This window comes from Parasteatoda tepidariorum, chromosome 4 (genome assembly GCF_982258835.1).
Source record: "Parasteatoda tepidariorum strain Cologne lab strain chromosome 4, Ptep-v5.0, whole genome shotgun sequence".
In the NCBI taxonomy this organism is placed as follows: domain Eukaryota; kingdom Metazoa; phylum Arthropoda; class Arachnida; order Araneae; family Theridiidae; genus Parasteatoda; species Parasteatoda tepidariorum.
The window spans coordinates 57,889,041-57,914,019 of record NC_141758.1 but is presented as its reverse complement, the minus strand read 5'-3'; the positions used below and the strand labels follow the sequence as shown (position 1 = coordinate 57,914,019).

The following is a 24,979-nucleotide window of genomic DNA, read 5'->3' as shown; positions in this document are numbered from 1 at the left end:
TATTAGGGATTTGCGAACGTGCACGTTTCCATACAAGATGAAAATGATTGGACCCCGACATTTTTGAATGAAACTTTCTTACTTAATGTTACAGAAGGTAAATACTTCAATTTTTCTTGATAAATTTAAATAAATACTCAATTTTGATATTGAAGTAATTTTTAAGAGTTTAAATTATTTTATTGCTGTTTATTTATTTTTTCCTTATAATGCTGATTAACATTCATTAAATCTCACCATAATTTTTTTAATAAAATTTTCTAAAATTCAGTTAATAAAAAATAGTATAGAGAGCAGCACCGAAACATTTTTCAATCTTTTTAATAATTTATATATTTTGAATAATTTATATTATTTTTAAATCTTCAGTTTGTTTTATCCAAGTTCTATGCACCTATATTTAGTAATAATTTAAGGCTCTAGTGTTAATTTAATTCTTATTTATTTAAGTTATTTGCTTCATGTAAAACCTTTTCTTACATGCTCTTAATACTTAATGTTTTTTATTTTAATTTACAGATGGCAGCACCAAATTATTTGTATCTTAGAAAAACTTTTTTTGCAAATTAATTATTATTTAAAAATAATGACTTCTTTGCTGAAATATTTTTTTGCTTTAAAATATGTTTTGTTTTTCCGAGAAATACAATGAAATATAATAATTTGTTTAATTACAGTGTCATTAAAAGATCCCATTTTGATTCTACTTATATCATAGGATTCATAAAAATAAATATTTTTGTCATGTCACTGAAATAATTCTAGACTAGAAGATAATAATCCCAAATGGTATTTATGTTACTACATACAAATTATTTTATTGCTTACTACTTTTAAGGGTCAAGTAGCTTAGGTGCCAGCATTCGCTTGCCAGTTGTCGATTATGATGACGGACCAAATCGGCAGATGGAGCTACTAATACTGGAAGGAAATATAGACAATCATTTTAGATTATCTGTAGATGATCGAGGAGTAAGTTTCAAATGATTTATAGCATCATTTTATCAACGTAATATCATCCTTTTCATAAATAAGCTCTCTTTTCTAATTGTAACATTATTTTTCTAAAATATAATAAAGCAAGATTACAAGGTTACATTACAAGGTTTAGTCAGAAAAGAAATCTATTCTACTTCAATAACTAATCAATCCCCAAAGATAATTTCTAAAATAAATAAATAAATAAAAAAAATGTTTTGTTGGTTCAAGGAGTTAAATACCCCAGTAAAAAAGACAGTTAAGAGTAAAAAAGAGAAAAAGAAAAGATTATTTAGATGTTGTTCAACCAATTAACAATAACTAATATAGTTAAACCAAAGCAGACGAAGAGAAACTGATTACTTTCAAGAGAAAAATATAAAGAAAGATTTTTTGGTTTAGCAAGAGAAAATGAAACTTGGAGAATTCATTACTACTATAAATTATAATCAAAATACAAAGAACCTAACGTAGTAAAACTGATCAAGATTTCTTAAATAAGGTGGCTAGGACATGTATTTCGATATAGCGATAAAAATCCCGTTAAAAAAATAAACTTCCCAGAACCAAAGGGAAAAAGGAAAAGAGGAAGACCTAGAACAAGATGGTTAGACTGAGAAGAGAAGTGGTTAAGGGACTTGAGAGAGTTAAGAGTTGGAGAAATATAGCATCGAATAGATCGATATGGGGTAAAGTGACTACTTTGGTCCCGGTAATCGGCTCTAGTAAAAGCCTATGAAGAAGAAAATAGTTAAAATTGCTCTATTTTTGTTATATTACAGTTCTTAATAACCGAGCCGAATTGTGATTTTTTAAATTCTTAAATCAAATGCAAGGCTTAAAGTTTATTTATGTCCAACTAGATTTTCAAAAATTTTAAATTTAAAATTCTTTTAACTATCCTTGCATATTTATTTTCTGTCCTATTTTTTAAAAATGTTAAGAGCTATTTTTCACATCCGTAAACAACCATGCATTGTCATTTAGAATTTTGTTATAATTTTTATTTTCAGTTAAAATATTTTCAAATTACTTCCAAATACTTAACGAATAGTTGAAACGATATTCTTTACTGCTAATTAGTAGATTAATGTATTTTTATTTGCAAAAATAATTTGAATAACAACGTAATCGAACAGCCAGCAATGCAAATAATTTCAGTAAGTAATTGAAACAGCCAAAGTGCTTAGGTGAGGTGATAAATATTTCGGATTTTATAAAATCTAAACAAAAAATTTAATTTGACAAATTTGACTTTTAGAAATACGCTGCAAAAGCTACTTTTTTTTAATTCTAAAATATTAAAGAAAAGAAATTTTCATACACAAAATTTTATTTTTATAAATGAGATAAAATTAAAACATTTTATTAATTCCAGCCTTTGCTGACAGTAGTTAAAGAATTAGACAGAGAAGAGTACGGTGTGCCTGACTCAGCATTGCATGTGGTAGTAGTTGGTGCAAAAGATATGGGAGTGCCTTCCAGAACAGGGACAGCAACTGTAAGTTGAAACTTATAAGTTACATTCCTCTATTTTTCGAATATTTTAATTCTTTTTGTTTATTTTATTCTAAATTAATCTAAGCAGATGGAGTAACCTTACATAAAAGTTAACTTCTTTATTAAATAATTAAGATATAGCCTCAGAGTTTATTTTAAATTGCATCATGATTTTTGATTAAAAAACTAAATGTAATAAAAAAAATAAAATTAACAAGGGAAAAAAATTCTCCTAGTACCGTTTGTTAAATTTTTCCTATAAAACTAAGTTTTAATAAAATTTTTATAACAATTTAAGGAAATACGTCTTTAGCTTAAAAAATATTAATGAGTGTCTTTGCGTTAACGTCTGAAGATTTTGAAATTTTTTAATTTTACTCAGAAGACGAGTCAAACAGTTGGATACAGTTTTAAGAAGAACCTATTGTATGAATGTAATCCTCGCTTATGAATATCTTTAACTTTTTACCAGCATAACAAACTACGAGTTATGTTCAGAATTCAAATTTAGTTCGCTAATGTTTTAAATGAACATAGTGTTTCTTTGAAAATCTAGCATTTATAAAGGCATTTAAGTCTGAATTTTTTTATATGCCATGTCGCAAAAAAACTCCTATTAAATAATTGATTATTTCTTTTTAATTAAATGAATATTTTCTCCTGTTAGCTACTATTTGATTTTTGAAAAGAATAAAATAAAAAATAAAAACATTTGCTTGATGTGTAAACAATTATTTTTCAAATTAGAAAAATTCTCAAAGAATTTTCACAATTCTTGTGACGTACATATGTGTCGCGCTAGGTCAAAATGGGTAGTATAAAAACCAATAACTATTAAATTAACATAATCGAAAGAATTCTAAATTGCATTTGCAAACAATTTGCATGAAAGAAATTCTCATTGATCTATCCAGTTTGTAAGTGTTTTAAACAAGCATTTAGGCCATTTCTTTTATTCTTAATGAATTAAAATGAATAATTATTAAATTAATATATCAGCTATCATTTTAATTTACATAAATTAAACATTTGTAAAAAAGTTTTTTCCATTGATAAAAAAATTTCACTGCTGATAGTAAATAAAACACCAGACACAATCGAAAATCAAATCTGGTTTACAACTGTTTTAAAGAAACGTGTTTGAAACCATGAGGAATTTCGTAGCAGTAACCACTAAAAAATGATCTGAGACGACATTTACAATAGAATTCGATGAGATGACTTAAATGTACAATTCAAACCTTTCGACATTTTTTTTTAACAGTGTTCAAAAGCTTTAGTGAACGGCACATCAACCTTCAGCAGGCCACATAAGGCTCTCAGGCAGCAAGTTATGCACTCCTATTTCAAGTTATTCCTTCGATTGTTAAAATGATAAATCAATAACTGCTAAAATAATATCCTCGCAAAAACTCTAATTTAATTATTACTTTTTTTTGACTTTTTGATCTCATAGAAATTTCAATAATTTCTTAAATTTACCTTTAGATTTGCTTAAATAAATTAAAATAAAAAACTCTGATAGTCAAATTTTTAATATTTAATCTTAAGTAATATGTAAATGATTACTTTTCTAATACCTGTATGAAAATCAAAGGGCAGATAATAGATAAATACCGCAATCCTACAGTTCAGTTCTTAATCGTACAGTTCAATACTTAATAGAAAATATATAAAAATATAAAAACATAATTGAATGAATTAATTATTTACAATTTTATTAAAATAAATAATTGTTATATCAATAATTATGTATATATTAATAATTACGAAGAAAATTAATTATATATATGTATATATATATATATATATATATATATATCAATAATAAATGAAATTATTAAATAATAAACTTAATAATTAAATCAGAAATAATTCAGTTATAAAAATAGAATATAGTCATAATAATATAGTTAATGTTAATAATAAAATGAAATCAAAATTATTAAAGTATTTTTTGAATAAAAAATAAATACATAGATTAATAATTTATCTAAAATTTTTATAAAATAAATAAAAAATGATTAATTAAATAATAATGAATTAATTTAATAATTAATTTAATAAAACAAATAATTAATTTAATAATACAAATAATTAATTAAATAAAATAAATAATACTAATTTATTTATTTAAATTAATAAGTTCTTAATCGTACAGTTTATTATTTAATAGAAAATATACAAAAATATAAAAACATAATCGAATTAATTAATTATTTACAATTTTATTAAAGTAAATAATAATTATATCAATAATTATGTATATGAATAAGTAATTAATTTTATAAATAAGTTCAATACTTACTAGGTTCAATAGGTTTAAGTTCAATACTTAATAGATAAATACTACTGTTCAGTTAAAGCTGAGTATTCTATTATTTCATTTTATTGAAACCGTTATTGCACCGAGTGTGCTATCAATCTAATCTAAATTCACTAATTTAATCCTTTAATGACATCAGGTGGCAGTTGTGATTCAAGATATTAATGATAGTCCTCCGGAGTTCGCCAAAGACATCTATTATGAATTCGTTTCTGAAAATGAGCCTGTGGGCAGCGTCGTAACCACATTGTCCGCCAAGGATGAAGACGCTGAATACAACACCAACATGAAATATGCATTCGGATCGAGAACGAGGAATGGTAAGTGACACTTTTACATGTCAATTTCCTCCGGTTACTCTCTTAATTAGTTCTCTCAATTGATTTAGGAGGTCCATTTCTATCAAAATGGAACTGAATTATTCAATGCGTTTCGTATATCAGAATTTTTATTTTTTTTCAATTTTGTTTTTTTTAATTGTATACTACTGCGCAAAAAATTCCGGTATTAAATGCCATCAGCATTCCTAAAATCCATTTTTACCATGAAGTTACTCTTTTAATTAGTTCTCTTAATTGATTAGGAGGTTAATTTCTATCAAAATGGAACTGAATTATTCGATGAGTTTCGTTTATCAAAAATTTTCTCTTTTCAATTTCGTTTTTTTTTTAATTGTATACTACAGTGCGAAAAATTCCGGTATAAAGTAAAGGCAACATTCGTAAAATTCATTTTTCCTATGAATATTATGTCGTAATTTTTACAGTAACATTTATTTATTTAAAGTGATTCAGTGATTTGACGGTAAGTATTGTTGTAAAAATTACGGTTTATCAGTTTTTTTTTGTTCCGTAACATGTTACGGTAAAAATTAATTTCACGGTAATAAATACGGGCGCCTTGAGTGCCGATACTTTTCACCGCATTACATAATGTTTTACAGTGACGGAAGCAAATGATGAATAATTAGTTAAAAAGTGATTCATTAATTTTACGGTAATTATTATTGTAAAAAATGCGGTATACCAGATTTTTCGTTCACTAACATGTTTCTCTAAAAAATGTGTATCACGATAAAAAGTACCGTAACAATAAAACGTTTATCTTATGTTGATGTGGAATTTTTTACAGTTTAAATATTGATGCTGAATCTACGATTTGAATCTATGCTCCGAATCACTGATTAAAATATTATTTCATCACATTAAGTGATTGTTTTTAAATAAATCTTATCGAATCAATTCTGCTATTTTAAATCAACGGATTTGAATTTATTAATATTGTTTCGTATTAACGTATTTGGAAAAAGTAAATTTTTCAAATCCGTTTAATAAAATATACCAATTCAGAGACTTCATTTAGCTATTATTTGCGGGATTTGAATCCTTGATTCTAATATTTAAGGGCGAAGATTCTTATAATTTAGAACTGTTATGAGAGGTCCGTTTATTGATTTAAATTTCGTTGATTCGAATACATTGATTCAAAGTATTTATCGAATATTTGCATTATTCGAATCTCAGGTTCAAATGCTTAAATTATCTGATTCAACTTACTTTAATTCCGCCATTTCAGATGAATTTATTAATTTAAATTTCGTATATTAATTTACGTCGATTCAAAATAGTTCTTATAGTCGTTAATGGAGTCCCTGGTTCAAATACTTAATCTGATTTAATTGATTTTAAAACTGATATTTCGGGACAGTTGATTTGTTTAATATCCGTTGATTTAAATTTAATGGTTCAAAGATTTAAAAAAAAAATAGTATTTTTGTAGTTTGAATTCCTTGTGTTAAAAATCCATTAAACTATTAATTCAAAGATTTCAATAATTAATTAGTTTTGAAGTTTGAATCACTGTTATAATGATTTAAAGAAATTGATTGATTTGATTCTAACAACTCTATTTATTCGTTGTAATCATCTTAATTATATGCAAGCAGATTTTTTTTACCGTAAATTATGTAATTTATTTATTTCCATTAATTTATTTATTATTTATTTTCTTTATTAATTTTTAAAAAAAATTTTTTATGAATTATTTTATGAATTTTTTATGAATTTTTTTTATGAATTTTTATTATTAATTATTCAATTATAATTGATTATTATAATTAATTATTTTGTTTATTATTAGTTCCATTCTTTATTGATCCATTCACCGGAGCTGTAAATGTATCCAGAACTCTAGATGTTTCAGAAAACAGAGAATATAGTATCATTGTTGAAGCTTCTGATGGACTCTGGAAAGCAGCGGTACTATATTTTTGTTTCGATAAATGTAACTGTAATATTATTTAAAAATTATTACTTCATTAAAGTACTATATTCTTATTACAATTAGATGTAAGTGTAGCACTTTTCAAAACTATTCATTCATAAACGGTACTATATCCTTGTGTTGTTAAATGTAACTGTAATCTTATTTAAAAATATTACTCCATAAGAAGTACTAAACTTTTATTACAATAGCGTAGCTGTAGCATTTTAAATTTTTTTTCTTCATAAACGGTACTATATTTTTAATACTATTAAATATAAATGCAATATTTTTTAAAATATACTTACACGTAGCGTTGAAATGTTTAGTTTTTAAAACTAAACTAAGTCAATTTAAAGAATCCAATTATTTTATTTTTTTAAATATGATATATAAATTTGTCTAAAAGCTGTAATTTAAAATAAGTATATGTTTTTTTTTGTATAATTCTGATCATTAAAAGAAAAATTTTGCTTTAAAAATTACACGCAATTTTTAAAATTAATTTAGAATTCTTCAGTTGATTTTGATACGGTAATACTTCAAAATGTAACTAACATTTTTAAGTTGCTCGAAACATGAAGCAGATGTTCTTTAAATCTATATAAAATAACAAGTAATGTTTTAAATACTTAAGAAATGTGAAATTGAAATTTTTTAGCAATTAAAGTTTATCGTCATTTATTTTATTTGAAACAAAATGCAGATTTTAATATTTTTGCAAGCATTTGATATTACTTTCTTTGCATTCACTTATGTTTTTAAACTGATAGCAATATTTTTTTATATTAAAAAAGTATTTTTGTTTGTTTTTTTGAAAAAATAAAACATATATATTTTAACCGATATTCGAAATTTTTAATTGCTTTTTGAAATTAATGCGCGTGAAGTTACACTAGTTATTTAAAAATAAATGTTGATTTGTTTAGTTTTTTTGTTCTCTAAACTAACACAATTTATATCAAAGGGCAGATGTTTGTTGTAACCAACCAGCCTCCGCATCGCACTCCCTAACTACCCAATTGTAATAAATGTTAATAAACATTATTATAAAATTACTATTTATACTTATCGTAATAACAATTAAGAATAAAATATATTGACTATTCGTACATTGATATGAACAGCTCTGTCACCTCAAATTTAATGATATTTTTTGTACTTTTTTTCTTTTAAGTAGCGAAAAAATATTAATAAATAATTTATGATATTATTTCAGAACACTGTAAAAAAGTATAATACACCGTTTATTTAACGGAAAAATATTGTTATTTAAAAACAGTCACCTGCTTTCTAAGCAGTTAAGTACTGTTATTTTAACATATAAATTCCTTTCTTTGAACAAACTCTGTTATTTTAAGAAAAAAATATGTAAAGTAACTATCAGCATTGCGATCGGTGCGAACCGAGAACTGCATTTGTACGACAGTCAACAGAGGGATTCGAATCAGAATAATTTCATTGGAAGGCGAGCTCACTGTCCTCTTAGCTCAGTAAGAAGAAAAATCTTAAACCGTTTTTATCTTAAACGCCTAACTTATTTTAGCAATATTATGAGTAAAAACTTTATAAAAACGTTTAAAACTATAGTGGCCCACCTGTATAAAATTATCTGCTAACTTAATTTACCAAAAAAGTATATTTAAAGAAATATAATAATCAGGTAGAGTATCAATTTTACAATAAAATTGAATCACAGTTTTATTTATACGACGTTTAAAACCACAAAGTAGGTGAAATAAAAACAGTTATGGAAAATAATCGTAAAATTACTTTTTTTATTTTTAAAAAAAGTAGAGTTATCGTACTTTGGTAAAAACTAGACAAAAACTAGAATTTGAACTGATGGTTTTAATCTGTTTATGATTAGCATAAACACAGAGAAAAACCGTTTTGTCAATAAAGCAGCTTTAAACCGTTAAATATACAGAGAAAGGTTGTAAAAAAAGGGGAATTTTTTACAGTTAACGGATAAAAACAGAAAAAATCGTTATTTTTTTCTTAAAACATTTTTTTTCCAGGGAACAATATATTTTTTTTTTGAAGAATTTACAGTATTTATTTATATTTTTTTACAGTATACCTTTATTCTTAAATGATCATTATTCGAAATAAAAGTTCTAAAAATGCCAATTTTTAAGTATAAACCGTAGTTTATAAATAGATCGGTTCAGTACGCTTTAATTTTTAATGTTATTTTGCGAAGTTAAAATTTTAATTTTCAATTGTTATAATGCTTATTTATAACTATTTCTAAGTTAAGGATTTTAAGAAATAAAATGTTTAGCTTTTTTTTAAACAAAATATTTCCTATCTTTTTTTATCTTAAAATAAAAGTATTGTTTATTTATCGTTTTTTTAGACGACATTGAAACTTTTCATCAGAGAAGCCGAGGAGCGTGATCCTTTATTTGATCAGCAACATTTCCGTTTCGGTATTCCTGAAAATATTGCTGGTGCCTTCGTTGGTCATGTAGAGTTGAAGGAACGTATGCACCGTAGCAACAGTCAAATGCAATACAACATTGTTAACAATGATGTCAAAAATCTTTTCAACATCACACGGGTAAGTTATTGTTTTATTTCAATTGTCAGAAAATTTGACAGTATGCTCATCCAAGAACTTTTTTTTTTAAAAATAGCTATTTGCAATTATATTAAATAGAGTGTGTCACAGTGATATAACATTAACTGGTTATAAGTAAAATTACATTAAAAAAACACATGTTATTAAATGTTTAACTAGGTCTAATGAAATTTGAAGAAATTATTGAAAAAGACCTGCGTAGCTGTATGTTATTAAATTGGGGAATTATTGTTATTGAGGAATTATTGTATGTTATTAAATTCGCTCATTGACCCTCGGAATTTCTTTTATATTATATTTTAAATTTAATTCAAATCATCCAGTGCAATATAAAAATATTGAATAACATTTTACATTACACAGCATTTAATTTCTTATGTTATTAATTATTACACTGAGAAAACCAAGTAATTTAAATAAACTCTTGGAATATTTCCTACTGATCATGCATTAGTATCTTCTTGTTTTTCTCTCCATGAAAACGTAATTTCCCTTAAAAACCCTCCATAATGACGGGTTTCCTTCCTTGTCTTCTGAGTAGAGTTCAAAATTCCAGGGCTATGACGTAGAGCATCGACTGTTCAAATCACAAAAATCAATCAGCTGCTCAACAACGATGATAAAAAGAAAGTATTGTTATTAATATTTTTTTATCAAAAACAGAAGCTATGTCAAATGAATTGAGCAGTGTGTGTAGTAGTGCCCAAAGTGACTGTGTTAAACATTAATGCCAGGGACCAGAAATTAACGTCATCTTATCAAACAGTGCAAATTTAAAATTTGTAATATATATACTTTATATATTACAAATTTTAAATTAGCACTATTTGATAAGATGCCGTTAATTTATGGTCCTTGACATTCATGTTTGGCATAGTCACTATCAATATATATCAGTAAGGTATCTTGGAGTTATGTGCCAAGCCCCTTTCAAACTAAACAAAATTAACCGCTGTAAGGGCATTTAATTGCAGAAATTAGTTTAACAATTAACATTTTAGTAAGCTCATTCATTAAACATTCCACTATTGTATCGAAATAAGTCATGTAAAATTTCTTAAAATTACATAAATTTTAAAATGCCACTGTAAATTTGCAAAGAACATAAATAAATTATTAAAAGCAAACCGTATTATTAAGATGTATAGTTTATTTCGTATCTGGTTATGGCATTTCATTTTATTAACTCAAGCAAAATAACTTTTTTGGTTGAGTTTAAAAAGAATAAAAAAGGGAAAAAGAAGGATTTTTTTAGGGCAACCAGATAATATTTTTTTAGTGCCTTACTGCAACACCCATATTTTACGCTCTACGTGAGAGAGAATCCATTTTTCTTATTGATTGATATCCGTTATATGTTTCCGAAAAAAATCTCATTTCTTATTGAAAAGATTATTATAATTTTTCAATCTTTGTTTTATCGCTTTCACTGTTTTTCTCAAGTAGAAAATGTTGAATCTACTGAAAGAGTAATTGATTTTTTTTTTTAAGTGGGGAATTCATCGTGCATTCATTTTATCTAGCATTATTTCAATAAAATTTTATAAATTTTAAATATGTTGTAAATTTTTATTTAATATTAAAGTATTTATTTAAATACTTTAATATTAAATAAAAATTAAGTGTAAAAAAGCGTTGTTTTGCTCGTTTTTTAAACTCTTTTTCTTACAAACTTAAACTGAAAAAGCGCTCAATTTAGTCCATAAGTGATTGAATTTTTTGAGCACTTAATTTCATCCTTCAAGGCGGCGTGGTTAGTAAAGCCTGTTGTCAGGCATGTAAGCTTAAAATATTCTTATTAAAAAATCCAAAATCGTTATATTACTAAAAATTACACGACAAAGAAATGACTTTACATTGCTCAACATGTAGTTGAATATTGTTGATACGAATCTTAATTACGAAAGCTCTGGTGCTCGTGAATACTCTAGTCATACAATTTAGACTTAAAAAATGTCCAACATCCTTAAATTACATGATCTGGGCGGTTAATTATGATTATATGAAAGGAGATTTACGTGTCCAGGAAGTGACTTAGTTCTAAGTGAGGCTGGATATTGTTGATACGGAATTAATTTCAATCTTCAAAACTTAAATTTTAACTTCAATCTTCAAAACTTTAACTTCATAAAAAAATTCCCAAAGGAACATGTCTAACATCATTAAATTGCATGATCTGGGCTGCTAATTATAATTACTAAGTTGGAAAATTACACGACTTGAATATGTCTTTACATTGATCAACTTGTGGATAGATATTGTTGATGTAGTACACAATTTTGATATTCAATACGTGGGTGACTGTAAAGTCTCTTGTTTTGCACTTTAAATAAAATAAATAAATTAGTAGCCAAAACAGTCCAACATCGTTAAATTGCAGGATATTGGTGGTCAATTATGATTGCATCAATGGAAATTTGCTAGGCGATGACTTTATATTGTTCAAGATGTGACTGAATATTGTTGATACGGCACTTAATTTTTATTTTCAAAACGTGGGTTCTTCTAAATCCTCTTGAAATACACTTTAGACTTAACAAAAAAGTCCAACTTCATTAAATTGCATGATCTTGGTGGTTATTTATGATTACTTTAAAGGAAATCTACAAAACCAGGAAATTATATTACTTTATTCAGCATGTGACAGAATAATTTTAAAACGGAACGCAATTTCATCCTTCAAAACGTGGTTGATTATAAAACCTTGGACTTTGAAAAATATCCCTAATTCCATGAAATTCACAAACGGCTGAATAAGGGATTAAAAAACCACTCAACATTATTCAGCAAAGTAAGCGTGATGTTTTTTCCTGATGTACTTTTTTAATAACCCTGAACTATCAGCTGTTAATCTGTCTTCATTTTTGTTTTCTACATTAGACAACTCATTGGGCGCATGGCAAATTACTTACTCTAAAAATACAAATAATAAGAGCGATTGAAAAGAAAATATTATTTTTAATTTTGGGAATTACTGGAGCAGCTCTTTTAACTTTTAATCACAAATAAATTACTGAAAATTAATTACCTTTTGATGCAAAAAAAATGGAAGTAATTATTATACTTTTAAATGCTCACAAAAAGTAGTGATCAATCAGAATGCTTTAGCATTTATAAAAGCAATTCTTATTTTTCTTAGTTAGTAATCATATTTCAATACACTCTTCTGTTAACTCATAATTTTTAAATGAGTGAATGGAACAAAAATTTAAGTATTCGATTCAAAGGCTTTTTTTAAATTTAGTTTTAATTTTTTCTAACGTTTTAACACCAAATGCTCATTAAATAGCTTGAACTAAACTTTTATAGTTAAAAAAAAAGTTCTCAGTTTTCTTTTTCTTTACTCAAACTGCATGAATAATGCATTATCACTTAAAAATAAATTTGACTTTCACTGGAAAAAAAATTTTCTTATTATAGAAACTAATTTTCTTTTTTGCTTTAATGATGTTTTCACCAAAACTTCGAAGCCTTAATGGAATTGCTATAAGGTTTTTGTTTGTTTTCTCAACTGCTCCAATTCACTTAAAATTAAAATTCAATTAATAAAAATTGGTGTTAAAACATAAAAATCAGTATTTCATTTTATTATTATCACGTCAAAAATATAAAATTTATAGTATATTTTGTTTTACTCGAATAACTTACATAATAATCAAAATGAATTTTAAAAATTGAAAGAATTTTTTTGGAAATAAATAATAGCACTTTTATTTAAAATTATAGTAAAAAAAATCGTAGTTATTTTTTTATCGGTAATGAATACCTTATACACATAGTTAATTTTAATTTGTTTACCTTATAGTTTGATAGTTGTGATTAAGAATATCCAAAGTCGTACAAACGTTAGGGCACATAGTAAAGAATTCTGGTAAAAAGTAATGACACCCTTGGTGCAGAATCTGTAAAATCCATTTTATCGTAAAATTTTATACCTTAATTTTTACATTAATTTAAATACCGTAATTCAGTGATGTTGCAGTAAAGAATATAGTAAAGATTATGGTATATCAGACATTTTGTTCTATAAGACTTATTGTTGAAAACGGATTTTACGGAAAAGGAACAGGCAAACTGAGTGTCTGTATCTTTTTACCTAATTTAATCCGGAATTTTTTTACAATGCAATAAAATATCAGAGAAAAACTAAGATCATATGAAACTTCAATCTATGACTATGTCAGAGAATTAACTGCATAAGAGCACGTATTACAGCTTTGTTTAACCCTTCATTGATTCACCAATCTCCTTTTTAACTTCATTGGTTCACCAATCTCTTTCAATCTATGACTATTTCAGAGAATTAGCTGCATAAGAGCACGTATTACAGCTTTGTTCAACCCTTCATTGGTTCACCAATCTCTTTTTTACCTTCATTGGTTCACCAATCTCTTTCAATCTATGACTTTGTCAGAGAATTAACTGAATAAGAGCACGAATTACAGCTTTGTTTAACCCTTCATTGATTCACCAATCTCCTTTTTAACTTCATTGGTTCACCAATCTCTTTCAATCTATGACTTTGTCAGAGAATTAACTAAATAAGAGCACGAATTACAGCTTTGTTTAACCCTTCATTGGTTCACCAATCTCTTTCAATCTATGACTTTGTCAGAGAATTAACTGAATAAGAGCACGAATTACAGCTTTGTTTAACCCTTCATTGGTTCACCAATCTCCTTTTTAACTTCATTGGTTCACCAATCTCTTTCAATCTATGACTTTGTCAGAGAATTAACTGAATAAGAGCACGAATTACAGCTTTGTTTAACCCTTCATTGGTTCACCAATCTCCTTTTTAACTTCATTGGTTCACCAATCTCTTTCAATCTATGACTTTGTCAGAGAATTAACTGAATAAGAGCACGGATTACAGCTTTGTTTAACCCTTCATTGGTTCACCAATCTCTTTTTTACCTTCGACCAAAAACGAAATTTTAATAAACAAAAAATTCTTAATGAAAAGTCTCTTTTATTTTCAATGTAATTTATATTTTTATCAAAATAATTTTTCAGGAAGGTAAAATATTCACCAAAGTTGGATTGGATAGAGAAAAGAGGAGTCAACACACATTCACTGTAATGCTTGAAGAAAAGAAACCTTCTACAAAAGTTGTGAGTATTGGATATCTTGGCTCTTTGCAGATTTCGTTACGCAAAAATACTTTAAGTAGAATTAAAATCAGGAATGATAGAAGGCATTGGAAGTGACTAATAATGTCAGTTTCAGATTTACGCGACTATCTTCATTTTAAAAACATTAGTTGTTCAACAATTTTGCCAACGCAATAATGAATATTTCTATTCCTATGCAGTGTAGCCATCACAGTTCTTCACCTATTATCTGAATAGACTTAAAATACAAGTTAACGTTTAGCAATAACGTTCAGCAATTTTGCCAACGCAATAATGAATGTTCCTATTCCTATGAAGTGTAGCAATCACGGTTCTTCACCTATTATCTGAATAGCCTTAAAATACAAGTTAACGTTTAGCAGTAACGTTCAGCAATTTTGCCAACGCAATAATGAATGTTCCTATTCCTATGAAGTGTAGCCATCACAGTTCTTCACCTATTATCTGAATAGCCTTAAAATACAAGTTAACGTTTAGCAGTAACGTTCAGCAATTTTGCCAACGCAATAATGAATGTTCCAATTCCTATGCAGTGTAGCCATCACGGTTCTTCACCTATTATCTGAATAGCCTTAAAATACAAGTTAACGTTTAGCAGTAACGTTCAGCAATTTTGCCAACGCAATAATGAATGTTCCTATTCCTATGAAGTGTAGCAATCACTGTTCTTCACCTATTATCTGAATAGTCTTAAAATACACGTTAACGTTAACGTTTAGAAATAAATTTATTTCACAGTTTGTTTTGAATAAATGCCAATCAGACTTTTTATCAATGAATACCTCATTCAATCATCATTTTACGGTACAAATTCATTTAAATGATGAGAATGCAACTATGTAAGTTTTTTTGTAAATTCCCTCAAGTATAATAACTACATTACAGTGCATTAAATGAGTATTAAAAAGTAAATACAATGATTCGTAACGTTATGCTTTACCCGACGAATCATTGTCAAGTCTAGTCACTATAATTATTAAATTTCAAGCGATCCTAATCACTTTAGTTTTCGAATCAAATTAAAATGTGATGTCAGTAGTTTCTATTTGTTTTTATTAAGAATACCCGAGGGACAACGATTACAATTTCATGGCTGGTTTTAACTACTTTAAACGCATTATAATTTTAACAATTTTTTTATATTCTAGATTTAGATATTAAACTTTCAGTTATATGTGGTTCCATATGCTTAATTTTTATTGCATAGTTTGAAAATAAAATAAAATACTAGGGAAATATTTTGAGAAAACCTTATCTATCTAAATTATTTATATAGTATTCGTTCACTATTTTATAGAAAATTCTATTTTCTTTAACTGTTTTATAGAATCATATATCATTTCCAGATATCAGGGTAAAATTGATTTTAATGCTACACGACATCGTTTATAACAAGGCACAACAAGGTTTTTAGAGGATTATGCTTGCATTAAGCTTGTATAAGTTACCCTTTTAAGCCGTGACTGAGTCTGCATTTAAAAACCAAGGCTAGAAAAACCTTCTAAAATTGAAAATGATTCATCATTCGCAAATTAAGAGTAGAAAGCGTTGTCAAAACGAGAATAAATTCACCTTCTCAAGTTTCATTTTTTATATTTTTGGACCATCTCGAAACAAGCTTTATTTGCACAGACTTTTATATGCTTTCTTTAACATTTTTAAAATAACAATCGGCCTGATCATTCTGTTTTCAATGCAAACAAAATGTTGCATTTGAGAGCCTGTGCAACACCAGAGTGAAAGAAAGGAAAAAACAAGGTTTACAGTAAAGCTAAGAATTGAGAATTTCTTTGTTAAGTAATTTGCATGCCTTCTTTAAAATCTTTAAGGAAACAAGCTAGGCATATTGATATCTCTACTAATTTTTAATGGTTATTTAGTTAACCTTTCTATACCATCAGAATGAAAGTGAAAATGCTACGTTGGGATTTTTATTTCATTTGTCGATTTCATATGTATTTGTTGTTAACAGACTGTGTGTGAAGTTACTGTTGAAGTACTGGATGTGAATGATGAGGTGCCGACTTTCCAACATACGTATACTGGATCCATAAACGAAAATGCAGCTTCTGGCACTCCAGTTACAGTGGTAAGCCATTTAATTTTTTTCCTATTATCTTAAGATTCAGTTTATAACTAACACTTTTGAATATCGTGACGTTTCCATTCAACTCTGTTGATGTAACAAAATCCTGTCCAGTTTTTAATGTTGTGGAGATAAAAAATTGATCTCTGTAAGAAATTTTCTGGATTGAATAAAAAGAAAAACAATGAAAAAAATATTTTCATTAAAAAAGTTATTTTTCAGCCAGACATGAGGTCGGCATGTCTGACTGAAAATTCAATGGTTGCGGGTTCGAATCCCACTCAAGGCATGAATGTTTCTCTCTATGTATTGTCTTCTGGTGTGGGAATGTGGTCCACTCTATGAGCTGGAATTTGTGACAGTGTGACATGAGTAACATTGCTCGCCTCCGTCACTTAGATTCACAAATGCCTACCGGGTAAAGTTAAATGAGCAACATTTTTGGCATCTTCCGAGACGAAATTTGAGAGTTGTTCGCTGCCTTCAGTTAAAAAAAGAAAAACATTTTGTCATTTAACATTACTTCTAAATGAATCGTCTGTCCTATTATTCACAGAATCGTCTGTCCTATTATCGCAGATCGTTAACAGCTCCTTTATTTTATAAAAATTTTGTGAAGAGTTTTTTTTTTTTCAAATGGGAAACTATTGAAAAGAATCCGTTTTCATGATCAAATAAGCTGTAAAGGGCTCATTAATGAACTCAAATTATTTAACAGACACTAGCAGACAACAATTGAAACCTAAGTAGTCTAAAATAGTCAATTTCATTTACATAGAAAAAAATTTTGTCAATCGGTTTTTAGCAGTCTGCAATTTAGTACTTGCAAATCGAAACGAAAAGAAGTGATTATGCCTAGCCATGTAAATTTAATCAGATTTAATTGGATGCATGAAAGTGACGTCACGCTTGTAAGTTGAATCTGATTGGTTTCTGACTTGACAAATTCTACGATTTACAAACGATGACGTCATTTACTGGTGTCCGATTAGTGCTTTCCATTTTTAATAAAAGATTTAAAAAAAGTCCCGTCAATGTTTCGGAACTTAAAAAAATCGCGTAATTAAAAAAACGACATACTTGTAGGCGAAGTTTGTGCCAAGCAAGAAGAGAATGAGTGAAAGCGTTTCTTATCCAGTAATCTGTTTTATATTCAGATACCCTTTTTGGATGGAACGAATTAAAACTTTGATTTTAGTTTTAAAAGTGCATTTGTAGAACTACTATAATGCACGCTTAAGTTTCATAGAGGCAATCCTTAAGCATCGCTTTAGAGCCGGGTTAATTCAGGATATAGGAAGCTCATCTTCCGATGAAGTGACCCAGATTCAAATCCCAGCAATGGCAGATAAATTCATGCACTGCTAAGAAGCACAGACCACAGTGTCGACGTACATTACTCTCAGCCGTAAGTGTTTTATGAATTCCTTTGTTTTTCAAACTGATTATGATATCTTTATGTTACGCAAATGTGAGTAAATTTCAGCAAAATGTCAAGTCCAGTTTTATTTAATACTAGATCCAGGATTTCATTTGTCTTCCGGGTTCGGTTCGCAAAATTATGAGCAGTTAATTGGGGTCTTAAAATTATAAGTTTCGCAACTTCTCAAAAATGGACCTTTTACAAAAAATCTATAAAAATCCCTTAAATTATTGCATAACGAATTCCTGTCAATAATTTAAAAGTCTATAAACTCATCCCTAGGAAATATTTTTATATTTTGAAATATTTTCTTCAAGAAACATATAATAAGGTGTGTATGTTTTATTTTATTGTTGCAGGATCCTCCTATCTCTGCTGTTGACAATGATAGCGGTAACAACTCCGTAGTGCGATACTCTTTGAGTGGTGCCGGAAGTGAATTATTCAAAATACTTGAGAGTGGAGAAGTTATTTTTAGTTCGCCAGATCCCATTCTTACGCTGGATAGAGAAAGAAAAGAGAGATACGATTTGCAGGTAAGATATACAAATAAATACAAATATACAATTTTCCCGGGCTTCCTTGCGCGCCTTAGATAATGAGTTATATTTAAAACAAGCAACGTTCTGTTCGACTATATTTTTAAAAAAGAGATTTTATTAAAAATGTCATTAAAAACTTTACAAGATTTGTTTAAAAGCTCTACAATGTTAAAATATTTGCAGAAATTGTGAAAGCTTTGTTAAAAATTGTATAAAAAAATTTTAAAAATGGAATAAATGTGCTGCAAATTTTACAGACTCCGTTGAAAACTTTACATTGTTAAATATGTCAGATGAATACTTTATAAAATATGTTAAAAAAATTTATGAACTTTAAAAATCATTTATTAAACAAAATTTACTTTTAATTACAATGCGAATTAAGTAAAATTTAAAAACTATAATTTTTAAATTTTACTTAATTCGCAAAAAAAACTATATTTTTTGAATTGTTTTTTTTTTTAATTTACAAAATTTGTTAAGTTTTATGTAATATTTAAAAAAAATTAGTTGAAAATATTAAGTTTTTAAAGATTTTGCAAAGTTTGTCAATAATTTTGCATTAAAATGTTTCTAAATTTCTTTTAATATTTTAAAGTTGCTATAAAATTGAAAAAAATATATATATTAAAATTTTTTTGTTAAATTTTTTGATGTTTTAAGCTAAGTTAATCTATGTATTTCTATGTAATCTATGTATTTCAGGTTACTGCGACAGATATGGGTAATCTCAGTTCCTCTACGTACTTAACAATCAACGTTGCTGATGAAAATGACAATGCACCTGTATTCCAGCACGGACCTTTAAGGGTAATGCTCCCTGAAACAGCTAGACCAGGATCGAAAATTGCGGAAGTGTCAGCTCTAGATGCCGATGCTAAAGGACCTAATTCAAAAGTAGAATACATTATTACTGCTGGAGATAAGGGCGATGTAAGGATAGATAGAGCAACTGGTCAGTATTCTTCAATTGCTACCAATCTATAAATTTGTGTTTCTTTAATAACTTTCATCTTTCCAGTTGAAATCAAAAACATTATAGTTAGCATTTGAGAAGATCAGCTTCAGAAAGTGTATAAAAAGCAAGATTTTCCATCAAACATATTTAACATATTCATCCCCGGTTTTTACTACTCTTACTGACACACTTAAAAAGAAACCCTCTATTGCAGAAGTAAACTTAATCAGACTGATGATTGGCGCACCAAAGGCCTTAAGCAACAACATCATAAGAAAAGAACCGAATATCGAAGACATTAATAATCACATTGCAAAATTAAACATAAAGTTCTTTAAAGAAGCTCATAATATCGCAGGTGATTTCAACAATATTTTTGAGATCGATCTACAGGATGAAAATATCAGACTCATTACTGTTATTGTGTTTTTAGTTTCCAATTATTGTCTGTCCAAGATTTATTCCAATATCGTCTACTATCCTTAATTTCAACTCCAATTCCTTAATTTTTTTATTGGCCAGGGGAGCAACCCTTTCCTTGAAGCTACAGATAGCCGATGTGGGAAAAAATCCCTATGTTAGGACCCACAAGTCATCTCTGTTTACGCTATCGGCCAATTAATTTCACGTATCGTATCGATTTTTTATATGGTTGTTGTGTGGCCGTATGCCTGTTTAGGCAGAGGGGGTGCGATTGTTCTTGTTTTCCAGTGGTGCCATCTATGGCCAAGAATTCGACTTCTGCCACACCATACGTCGCACCCGTTTATAGGGCGGCCGCATTCATACATCCATCCACAGATCGTGATTTGGACCTGAATTAGAGAACGATCGATCTCCAATCCAGTACTCCCAGAGGTATTGATATGGTTGTTAAATAGCCTTATTTGTTTTTATTATCGTCCATATATTTTTACGTTTTTCACTTCAATTACTGATTGCTCATTTTTTATTATTATGCTACTCGTTGTATACAATTTTTCGCTTATTTCTACTCACGTTTATTTACTCGGATATTATTAATTGTTTTATGATTATTATTGATTATTTTGAATTCTCCAATTTGGGAACCCGCTACTTTCAACACATCTGGTGTGGTCTCATTGACCATCAAGATCATTTCTTGTGTCTCCTCCTTCCTTTTTTCCTTTTCCAATTTATTTCGCACTTTAAATTAACTCTGCTTCATATTTTTCCACTCATAATTCCGACGAAACGGTAAGTGCAAATGCCGATATTTTGTATACGTCGGCTGCAGATGACGATATTTTGTATACGTCGGCTGCAGATGACGATATTTTGTATACGTCATAAACTCGTTAACTCAAACATAATTTTACCCAATATTTTTTCATTTGAAATTTTGCATTTAAGTTTTTTCAAAACAATATAATCATCCATAGTCATACCTGGTCAAAAACTTATTCATAATTATTGGCATAGTTTAAAAATCGTAAAATGTGTTCTCTTAAATATAATTTAATTCTTAGATTAAATAAAAACGATTAATTTGACTTGCTTCTGCAATTTGTGTCACAAAACCTTTTCTACTAGTAGTTGGATTGTGAAGTGAAATTCCTGATAATTATAGTGTTACTGGTGATATTATACGAGTATCTGGATAATTAATTTAGTTAAATTATCTACATTGTATTGGGTAAACTCATATCAACTTCCTGCAGTTTCATCTAGAGTTTAAGTCACTGATTGCACTTTTATATCGCTGTCAACACGAAATACGAGGAACAGTCCTTATGCCTTTCAAAAAAAATAATTTGTTAAAATATCAAATAATTATTTTAGTTCAATGAAAAATCAATAAAATGCACCATCTCCCTGTAATATTAACTAATCCACAGTTTTAAAGAATATTACTTTATCTTCTAGGAGAGATATATGTTGTGAGCACATTGAAACCTGGTACAGTTTATCTGCTGAACGTTTCTGCAGCAGATGGTAAAGGTCTTGCAGCTTCAACTGTTGTCAACATAACTGTTGTGGACGTTAACGATCACAAACCAACATTTTCACGACCTGAATTCAGCTTTAAAGTCAAGGAAGGAAACTACAGCCACAACAAGAAATCGCTTGGAATTTTGAAGGCAATCGATGAAGACACCGGATCGAATGGAATGATCGAATATTCATTGATTACAACAACATTTGAACAAAGTAAGCTATGTTTCTTTTTTCTTTGAAATAAATGAGTTAGGTTTTTAAAATTTTTGGGTTCTCTTTTGAAGATTAATTTGTACCATTGGTGGTTGCCAGAGTCGTGGGAACCAGCTTTGTTTACTGCCGATTGCCCTAAAATGATTGCCGATTCGAAAAATCTATTGAATAAAAACAGAACAAGATTCGTTTAAGAATAGCAAAAATCTACAGTTTGTCGCATTCATTTTTTGAATGTTAGATAATTTCTTTTAACCAAGATTTCATATTAGTTTCAAATTTTGTCAACAGATGGCTGTGATAGCTGAGAAAAGCAATAAGACAATGTTCTTTAAAATCAAGGTTTCAATTTCGTAAAGGGGGTAAAAAGACTTTGGTCTATAGTTTTACAATATGAAGCGAACTGTGTTCTGCTTACATTAGTATGTAATTTCTTTTGACCACGAATAAAAATTAGTAACGAAGTTTGTCAACAGGTGGCATTGATCTCTATCTATTGATAACTGAGTAAAACTATGAAAATGTTATTTAAAATAACCACAACAATAAAAATGTGGTGCGGTTTGAAGATGAAAGTAACAGACACTTGATGAAAGTATTTCAGTTTTAAAAAGGAAAAAAAAAATGTTTTACAGTTTTACCAAAAGAAGCGCTCTCTGTTGTTAAATTTTATAACTTATTTTAAAAGTGCGTTAAAAATAGCATGTTTCTTAAACAAGAAGCAGCTTTCTGCATTTATATATTAACCATCATTAATTATTTTATTACTTTTTAAAATCATCGGTCATTTTTTGGATGGCCAATGTATGGACACCTGTTCTGAATAGCATCTAAACTACTTATTGAAATGCCAAATAAATGACTGAAACAATTTTTATTGTGTGCCGCACGATAGTTAAGAAATATTACTCTTACCAATTTTGAAAACAACGTAATTATAATTAAATTTTGTTTTGCGCTTATACTACGTCAAACAGTTTCAGTTTCTTTACACATAGTGAAACACAACTACATGAATCAATTTAATTAAGAAAAAGATTACGATAGAATATATGCTTTAAAAACTCCAACTGCTCAGTCATCCAACAGATTTTTTTTAAAAAACAAAATCATAAAAAGTTGATGAAAAATTATATTTTTGACAGGGAAAAAATAGTTTCATAAAACCACTTATGAATTGTAGAAAAAAAAATAACTTAAGAATTTCTAAAAAAATTGTCTCCGTATTAACTCGCTGTTAATGAAAGAAAAGACTCAGTGAAACGAGGGAAAAACTGTTCCCCTAATTACTACGCTTAATGTATTTTGGTTGAGAGTATGATGGGGTGACAAAAGGAGATGCAACTGAAAAACGTCATTTGTCAACGTTGAAATCTTTATTAAAATATTTTTTTTCTTTGTATGAATAAAAGGTAAAATTTCTATCTGCTTTTAAGAAATTAATAGAATTAATTTAATTTTGAAATTTACACATTGAAAATAATATTTAAGTCTACGTATTATGTTTCTTCAATTTCCTTGAATTTAGACTATGTTATACCATTTTTATGGATTTTTTTTTTCTACTATGAAGTTTATAATTTTTTGGTGTCAATCAGGCGTTATCATCGAGCGGAAATGAATAGAACTTGACCGATTTGTGACTGCTCAATTAGGGAATTAATATTAGTCTGGATTTTTAAATCGTCGATGCAAATAGTTTTCATTAAGTAATTTATTATTTCTGCTTTGTAATTTCGATTGATTTTTTTCATGTTTGTTAACAGTACAAATGTGATTAATACATGCTCAGCGAGATGTTAGTACGCTAGAGAATCATTACAAAACATTAGAGAATCGCACTTCAGCCCGGAGGGATCGGAGTTAAATTTTCGAATCTACTAAGACCCACCGACTACAAGTGATATGCTGCGTACTTGTAAAATTTGTGGTATCGAAAGCCCTGTGATCAGTCGCGTCGCTGAACAGTACCATGGGTACAGGGACTTGGAGAAAATTTCCTTTCTTTCGGACTATGTTAAAATTGTAGAAATGAACTCACGAATGAGTGGTGCTGCCATCTATCCGGAGAATTCTGAGCTAAGTTGTAATTTTACCCTTAGGGTGCTCTCTTGTCAAACGAGATGCGCAAATCCCCGACTTAATTCACAAAGGCCAATGCCTAGCGTGTTTGGCTTGCTCAAGGGACATACAAAACAACAACACACATAGGTAATGTCGTACTCGTGCAGTTTTATAAGGTCGTATGATATTTTAAGAGCCTTACAATTAAGACTTCATAAATATGGTGCTTAATTTTTTGCTTACCATTACCATTAATTTCATTCGTTTTTTTTAAGTACTTGCTCCCATTCCGGAACAAGATGGTGTACTTGATAAAATTATATGCAAACAAAAATGCTGATCTTTTGTTTTCGTAAAATATCATAGTATTTTTAAGAATATTTAAAAAAACATCTAAAAATTATCAGCTATTTTGATTTAGTTATTTGACATTTTAAAAATACATTTTAAGGCTGGTACCACATTCTGCGTCAGTACTCGTTTTTCCTATACCTATTATTATACTATTTACTTAACTTTCATAAGACACTTATTGATTGAGTGTTAATCTTTTCTAGAGTTTCCATTTACTGTTGATAGCAAAACAGGGGAACTGTTTGCTCATGGAATAATCGACAGAGAATCGAAGAGCTCATTTAAATATCAAGTTCTTGTAAGTGAATTTTCTATTTATAAGAATATTTTTAAAAAAATATTTAAATAATCATTTAAAAGACTAATTAATTAAATAATATTAATGACTATGATGTCACAAAAAATTTTAATTTTAGGCAACTGATTTTGGTGAGCCTCAACTTAACTCGACTGCCGATGTTGTTATTGAAGTAATCGATGTGAATGATGAGCCACCAAGATTTTACACCGATCCTTATTTGGCTCAAGTTCAAGAAAATCTGGATCCTGGGCAAAAAGTAATTATTTGTGCATTCTTGTTTTTCAAAGCGC

The 24,979-nt window shown here is 28.2% G+C and overlaps 1 protein-coding gene across 3 annotated transcripts in view; it reads left to right on the top strand.

Annotated features, from left to right (window-relative positions):
• Positions 1 to 24,979, top strand: part of LOC107436315 (protocadherin Fat 3) — a 212,766-nt gene that overhangs the window by 151,561 nt on the left and 36,226 nt on the right. For all 3 annotated transcript variants that reach the window (XM_016047974.3, XM_087161177.1, XM_087161178.1), the window contains exons 40-52: positions 7 to 97; positions 839 to 972; positions 2,357 to 2,479; positions 4,944 to 5,124; positions 6,944 to 7,062; positions 9,429 to 9,632; positions 14,670 to 14,768; positions 16,762 to 16,878; positions 18,658 to 18,834; positions 19,546 to 19,795; positions 21,686 to 21,970; positions 24,592 to 24,686; positions 24,805 to 24,945. In XM_016047974.3, coding sequence (XP_015903460.1) covers positions 7 to 97; positions 839 to 972; positions 2,357 to 2,479; positions 4,944 to 5,124; positions 6,944 to 7,062; positions 9,429 to 9,632; positions 14,670 to 14,768; positions 16,762 to 16,878; positions 18,658 to 18,834; positions 19,546 to 19,795; positions 21,686 to 21,970; positions 24,592 to 24,686; positions 24,805 to 24,945 — 2,016 coding nt within the window. The remainder of the gene's footprint in view (positions 1 to 6; positions 98 to 838; positions 973 to 2,356; positions 2,480 to 4,943; positions 5,125 to 6,943; positions 7,063 to 9,428; positions 9,633 to 14,669; positions 14,769 to 16,761; positions 16,879 to 18,657; positions 18,835 to 19,545; positions 19,796 to 21,685; positions 21,971 to 24,591; positions 24,687 to 24,804; positions 24,946 to 24,979) is intronic.